We start from the raw sequence: 7,826 nt of genomic DNA, 5'->3' as shown, positions 1-7,826 counted from the left end.
ACAAGTTAGTCTTCTTTCTCAACAAGTGCGCACTATACACCTCAAGTGTGTTCTCTGTTCTGTTTTTCTATTGATGCACTGATAAGCACTTAAGCGTGTAAATGTACATAGACTCCACTCTGATTGGCACTTAAGTGAGTAAATGTACATAGCCTCTACTCTGATGACTGTGTGTGTATTTACATTCTTTTTTTTCACTTATGTTTGCACAACATGACACCATACTGTATGTGTGTGTGAGTGTGTGAGAGAGAGAGAGAGAGAAAGAGAGAGAGAGAGAGAGAGAGAGAGAGAGAGAGAGAGAGCTACAGAAACAGAGACAGAGTTAGAGATGGTCATTCGTTTTTGCATGGTTTAACATTCCTTGTATGAACACATATATATTTTGAAATTGTGGGAATTTTCTTTCTTCCCCATACTCACACTCTCTCTCTCACTCCTCTCTCTCTCACTCTCTCTCCCTCCTCTCTTGATCTCTCTCTCTCTTTCTGTGTTAAATTTCCCCTGAAGCCTCTGAGAACAGAATTATACATTTTCAAAGTGAAACCCAGTGATTGGTATCAGGTCACCCATGAGACAGGAGTTGTAGGCGTAGTGCAGTGGTCATTGTGAAACTCTCTCCCTGGCAGACGGCCTGTTAGAGTTGGGTTTGAGTCCTGAGGTTAGTAACCCCACCCACCTGAAACTTGATAGACTTGAATGGTGTCTGTTTGAGGTTAGGGTTGGCACACTTAAATGCGCCCACATCCCCGCATGTGAAACCAGAACCAAAACTGTAACTAACTTTCACACTCGAAACTACCGCTTCGGGTCGTGGGAAACCAAAATGGATCATTCTCTTGATGGCAGCTAGCGGAGCTGACTGATACAGAACTAGCCCTGGTCTGGTGTGGACGCACAAGAACCTATTCAGATCAGTGTCAGGTCAATTCCAGAGTCTGAGTAGTCTGTCATCTAGACAGCCTGGTCTCAATCAGCTGTCGTACATATGTATACGAAATTCTTGAACATACATTCGTAACAAACCTTACAAATCAAGTGAAATTATGGTATGGCATTCAGCCATCTAGACTGTCTGACTGATTTAGACTCAAGATGCTTGTGTAAAATCATATATATTGTATCTTAATTGGTCTGACTAATCAGTCTGTATACGTCCAAATAGAACCGAGATGGGGGTGCTGTGTAACCAGAACAGGAGGGAGGAGACAGGAGAGACCAGGTCACTATTTTGGTTTTAGTTTCATATGAAATTCACACGTAGTTTGCGGTCAGTTTTCCCTGAACCTTACCATGTGCCGAGAGAATGAGGTCAGTTATTGTTCCGTTAAAATCCCCCGTGCTGCTGCTCTTAGGTGTGGTGGGTGGTGGGCTGACTGGTGCTGATCAAGTACAGAAATATTCATCTATGTACCCGCCCTCCTGTGTGTGTGTCTGTGTGTGTGTGTGTGTGTGTGCGCTCTTATAAGAGGAACAGAATACCAGCTGATGTTCAGACCTTTCTCATACATGTGTTTATCGGTGTTGTTGCAGGTCTACAGAATGTTTCATTGCTGCCTCCTTGCTCTGCTGTGGATATCATGTACGATAGACACAGGTAAGTTTATTATACCCACTTACACACGCACACACACACACACACACACACACACACACTTAACGTTGCAAATATTCACTCATGCACAAAAGTGAAAGACACAGAAATGGACGTAGAGGAGATGATCTGCTCTTTTTGTCTGTTTATTAGTTTCCATTCATGTTATGAATCACACATACAAACACACACACACACACATACACACACACACACACACACACACAGACGCACGTACACACACACACACACACACACACAGACGCACGTACACACACACACACACACATACGCACACACACACACACACACACAGACAGACTCACACACACACACTAACTCTCCTCCCTTCTTCAGGTTTGGCAGAGGAGTGTGGCGAGTTCACCGACTTGGGTCTCCATCACGCCATAGTGGGCACAAACCTGGAGATCCAACTCCTCCTGTACACCCGCGCCAACTTCACCTGTGCCCGCGTGCTGAGCCACCTCAGCCCCTTCTCCCAGCCAGAGCTGAACGCCAGCCGCCCCACCGCCTTCATCATCCACGGGTACCGGCCCACCGGGTCGCCCCCGGGCTGGTACGAGCAGCTGACGCATCTGCTGCTGGAGCGAGACGACCTCAACGTCATCGTGGTGGACTGGAACCGCGGCGCCGCCACCCTGAACTACCTCACCGCGGTGAAGAACACCAGGAAGGTGGCCGACAACATGACCGCCTTCATTCAGAAGATGCAGGTGAGGAAGAGGGCTCTGTGAGGTTCTAGCCCAGACCTGGGCAAAGTGCGGCCCCAGGGCCATTTGCGGCCCCTTGGCTGTCCCTGACCGGCCCGCAGAGGTCAATAGTAAATTAGGAATCCAATGTTAAACGATAAAAAATGATATTACTATAAATTTGTATACTTATACTTTTTGCATTGCAAGTTTGCTCTTGTGTGTGTGTGTGTGTGTGTGTGTGTGTGTGTGTGTGTGTTTGCCATGTGTATTGGTCGTCTGGGCACACCTTTAATACTGCAAAAACATGCAAATTTTTCATGCTGAATTGAGTTCGGCCTATTTTTCCGGCCCTCCACAACAGTCCCACTATCTCATGTGGCCCCTTGGGGAAATTAATTGCCCTACCCTGTTCTAGCCAGATGGATGTCAGACCACATACTGTACGTTTACACATGTTGCATTTACCTTTCTTCTTTGGAAAATGCTGTTATCCACAGAGACTTGCAAATAAGGCATAATGACAAAGGCACAGCCGGTAATGAGATCCGATGATGGCAAGCACCACCAAACTAATTCTAGTTAGTTTCCACATTTATATGTCAGTCTGAACCAATCAGCAGTCCTAATATTAACCTCAGGCCTAGTCCTAGCTTTGTAATTGGCTGAGACAGAGGAACATGAAGGAATATAGGGGGCTAATAATTATAAAGGGTAGATTCTGGTAAAGAGAATACAAAAAGCATTCGCGCCTTACAGAAGGCAAAGCTCTATGAACATGTTAATGTACATATTCAGCAACATGTTTGAATTACAAAGCGTTCCAGTTCCTGAAGTATACGACACTCGACACTGTGAAATTCATGGAGGACATTTGCCTTAGGGCGTGTGGAACACGAACAGATGAATTGCCCGTGTTTGATGGCAAGTGTGTGGGTCAAAGAGCACATCCCTCTGCTCAAAGCACTTTATGGCTCATCTGCTTCCATTTTATAACTCCTTTGTATTAATCTATTACCGAGAGGCAGTTTCCTGCTTTTGATCAGAGTGCTTGAAACTAGGAGGAAAGAGAGAGAGAGAGAGAGAGAGAGAGAGAGAGAGAGAGGATGGCTTTTTACTGCTGATCTTCAACACTTGAATACTTCATTATCAGTTAAATGCAGCCAATTGTATAAGTTTAACAAGTGGGTAACCATGTGTCAGTTTTGTGGGTTGTTAGTGCTTCATCCACACAGTACTAGTTACTGGTATCATACACACTGGTTTCCTTTCGGTCTGCACAGTTCATAGCAAGCATTTGGGAATTAAACTAAAGTAGCTGTATTTCTGAACCCCTTTCTCTCTCTCTCTTTCCCTCTCTCTCTCTTTCTCTCTCTCTCTCTCTTCTCTCTCTCTCACTTTTTCTCTCTCTCTCTCTGTCTTTCTCTTCTATCCCCCTCCCCCTGTCTCTCTTCCTCTGCCTTACTCCCCGTCTTCCCCTCTCCGCCTCTGTCTCTCAGGAGCATGGCTCACCTCTGAGTGCGTTCCATCTGATCGGTGTGAGTCTGGGAGCTCACGTCTCAGGTTTTGTCGGAGCCAACCTCAACGGCTCCATCGGAAGGATCACAGGTGAGACCCGTGATGTCGGCGATGGCCATCTTTCATCTCATCTCATTCCATTTTCCCCTCCCTGCTCAAATGACGAGCGTGATGGAGGGATATTTCACCATCACAACTACAATTTGATTTAGTTTTTATCCAGTGCGACCCTCAATATTCAACATTAATTTTATTTTAGCAGCATGTGGGCTCCGAGGAAACTGAGCCTGTGACTTTGCTGTTGTGAGCACTTTGCTGTGCTGGTTGAGCAGGAGGAATGATGAAGTGTTGTAGTGAAAGTATATACAGTATATATAGTTATAGTGAAAGTCTTGTTGTGTCTCTTTGCTCAGCACTGGACCCAGCTGGTCCTGAGTTCACAGGCAAGCCCGCCGATCAACGCCTGGACCCCACAGATGCTCAGTTTGTGGACGCCCTTCACACGGACATGGATGGTGGGTCACACAAGTGTGCCTCCTCCTCTTCTTCCTCCAAACCACTTTACTGTCCTTATCCTCAAAATGTGCCTGTCTTTTCAGGTGATATCCTCTCTTCCGCCTTTGTCTTCTGGTGTGTCATCTCACACACCAGATCAATCTATTCTAATCTATCTAACACCTAATCAAATCTATTATTCCTAAACCGGCATAAGAATGTGACCATGTTATCTCTGTTGCCATAGCGCTGGGCTTCCGGAAGCAACTGGGCCATATAGACTTCTACCCCAATGGAGGAGGAGACCAGCCAGGATTGCACCAGGAATATCTTTGCTGGTGAGCCAACAGGAAGTGTTTTAGAGGGAGGATTCCATCAACAATAATCTTATGGTTATGGTTAAGGTATTTAGGAAACACTTTTGTCCAAAGCGAAAGGGAAGATTCCATCAACAATAATCTTATGGTTATGGTTATGGTTATTTAGGACACACTTTTGTCCAAGACGACTTACAAAACATTTTGAGTTGACGGCGTCAATCCCTCATCCAAACTAAACTGAAAGCATTTCAGTGAGTATTTGTAAGTAGTTAAGCGTCATTTGTGTTGGACAATGAGACATTTTAGATATGATCATCAGACACAAAACTTTCAACTTATGTCTAGTTTTATACATGACTTCTGTATACCAGCTTTCCATCAACCGTCACAATTGATCTGCCCTCTTCCTGAAACTCATTAAGAATTAAACATTAGTCATGTTGATGTCATACTTACTGGGATTAGGTGACGAAGAGGTCCTGTGAAATACAAGAGTCTTTTCATGTGAACTGACCAGAACTGACCTGGATTGCTCATGCAGTGTTGACCTTTTCCTCCTTCGTGTTGTCTGTCCCAGGTTCAGCCTATTTTAAATGTGACCACCAGAGGTCAGTGTTCCTGTTCATGAACTCGATCAACAGGACGTGTGACCTGATTGCCTATCCATGTGAGTCCTACACGGACTTCCTTGATGGGAAATGTATGGGATGTGATCAGTTCCAGGGTGAAGGCTGTCCAGTGTTAGGTAAGTTCTTGGTGAGCTCCTTTATCTGTGGTTACTTCTAGTATCACTGCATACCATGCAAACACATTTTCATAAACAGTTTAATGATGTAATTGAGAAGGATGATGATGATAATTGGGGTGACAGTGGCCACAGTGATATGTGTATATGTGAGTCCTGACTGCGCTGCTGCTCTGAATCTACAGGTTACGATGCCATCAAGTGGAAAGACACACTGGTAAAGCTGAACCAAACAATGACCTTCTCAAGCACAAACAACTGGACCCCATTCTGCAGTGAGTCCATGTGTGCTGTGTGGGTCTCACATGATTAAGGTTTTGGCTCAGGTGGCGGTTTGGAAAGTTCCTGTTTATTAGAGCAACACTTCCTGTTTTGAATTGCAGTAGGAACTAGACTACTATGACTTATAGACAAAAGGATATGTATATAAGTAAGTAAGTAAACATAGACATGCATATAAAAATAACATTTAAAGTTATTTAGAGATATGCAAGAGTAATGGTTTATCCTGTTTTGCCAAAGAGGAAATGATAAGAATAAGAATGATAAGAAGCTGCAGAGCACAATGGCGTCTACAGTCATACACTGATTGCAGTGTTGGATGGTATCCAGGGAAAAACGCACAAATTACATAGTGATAAATATGAAGGTCACACTCCTGTGACCTGTTATAAAGCGAAACTCTTGGAAGGCAGATGCAGATTCTCAATATTTTACTTCACCAGTTGGGTTACAACTGAGGATGGAAGTTAATAATTCCTTAGAGGTTATCTTGGTCCCGTTTCTATAGAAACCAGCTACAAGGTGGACATTGTGACATGGAACCATGAGACCCGCTGGGGGTATGTGACGCTGAAACTGCACAGTAAATATCAGGAGACCGAGGCAAAGATAGACCAGTAAGAGGATGCAAGTGCACACACACTCATAAGCTAACTCGTGTTTACTGCAACATAAAGCATGCTCACATGAAAGCACAAGACATATTCACTCACACATACACAGACATACACACACACACACACACATGCACCCGCACACACATACACACACAATACATCTCCTACCTTTCTACAACACAGCAGCACAAGACCTAAAAAAGACACAAAACTCAAAAACATCATTTCAGATTTTTCTTCCTCGCTATGTTTATCTATTTCCCTCGGACCCCCCCCCCCCCCCCCCCCCCCCCCCCCGCCCCCCCCTGTCTCTCTCTCTCTCTCTCCCAGTAAAGCAGCTGAGTTTAAAAGCTACACAGAGAAAACCCTGCTGGCCCAGTTTGACAGAGACCTGCAGCCTGTGGACCGAGTCACCCTCAGCTTCTCGACAGGAAATGCCCTGAAGCCGCGCTACAAGCTGCGTGTGCTCCGCATCCGCCTCACACCCCTGCACAGCTCTAACAGGTCAGGGGTCACGACACTTATACTCAACTTTGACCTTTCTTTTAACACCATGAATGGAGACTCCCAAATGGAGACTCCCAATTGTAAACACAGGTTTTCTCTGCTTGTGCTTATTGAAATATCAGTTGGAAGTGGTTGGACCGTTTTCTTTTTCTTTTTAGAGAGACCTAACCATATAATATTTATTATGCCGTGTGGCAATATATTGAATTCACCATTTGTGTGTGTGTGCTTGTCCCCTTCCAGGCCACTGTGTCGATATGACCTTCTGCTGGAGGAGAGCAAAGAGGTGACCTTCAGGCCCATCCCCTGTGAAGACTCCAACTTCTGAGCCCATCTTAATAGACCCAGCTCTGCAGGGCCAGTATAGGAAAACAAAGCGGGGTTTTCCCCGTCACACTCTGAGCCACCAGTCGGCTCCACAGCAGTCTCTGCTGCCCTCTGCAGGCCTGCTCTAACCCCTGCAACCTTCACTGACCCACCTGTGTCAAGCCACCACAGCTCTGAAACAGCAGCCAAATAGACAGCCAGACAAGAACATGTTTGTGTCATAAGAGCCTGTGACTTCATCGACTTCTATATCACACCTTTGGAGCTCAAATGACACTCAAAAAAGCAGGCCTGTAAAAACATCCCCTCTGTCTACAAAACAAGAGGGGGTGTGCAGTAACTTGACCTTGGCAAATGCAGATATCATACTGTACAGTGTACATGTGATGTATTAGGGATTATAGAAAGTAAAAAATGTACATACTTTTAAGTGTTGGATGTATTTTTAATATAATTTTTTGTAAGTATTTTTTAAATATTTTTTAATAAATCTTTTTATATATTCTCTTTTTAAATTATGTATTAATTTAGTCTTGTCTTACTTTCCCTGTGTGTGCGCAATAATTGTTGTCTACATTTAGACTTGCCTTTGCCTAAAAACTTGAATAGGTACTGAAATATTTCTAAAACATATAAAACATTAAAGCTTATATGTTTGTATGTAGTAAATGTATGAATAAATTAATCTTTGTACATTTTTATACATGGGAT

General features: G+C 44.2%; 1 protein-coding gene across 1 annotated transcript; it reads left to right on the top strand.

Moving 5' to 3' along the window:
- Positions 1-1,306: 1,306 nt before the first annotated feature.
- lipia (lipase, member Ia) lies at positions 1,307-7,116 on the top strand (the record flags this gene model as incomplete). Its single annotated transcript, XM_080847546.1, is given in 12 exon segments — positions 1,307-1,390; positions 1,534-1,597; positions 1,952-2,328; positions 3,804-3,912; positions 4,236-4,337; positions 4,565-4,632; positions 4,634-4,655; positions 5,215-5,382; positions 5,568-5,657; positions 6,173-6,281; positions 6,612-6,785; positions 7,032-7,116. Coding segments are annotated over 12 exon segments (1,452 nt in total).
- Positions 7,117-7,826: the final 710 nt, after the last annotated feature.

The sequence above is a fragment of the Sprattus sprattus genome (genome assembly GCF_963457725.1).
Source record: "Sprattus sprattus genome assembly, chromosome: 11".
Lineage (NCBI taxonomy): Eukaryota > Metazoa > Chordata > Actinopteri > Clupeiformes > Clupeidae > Sprattus > Sprattus sprattus.
The sequence above is the reverse complement of the archived record's forward strand: the minus strand, read 5'-3'. Positions and strand labels throughout refer to the sequence as shown.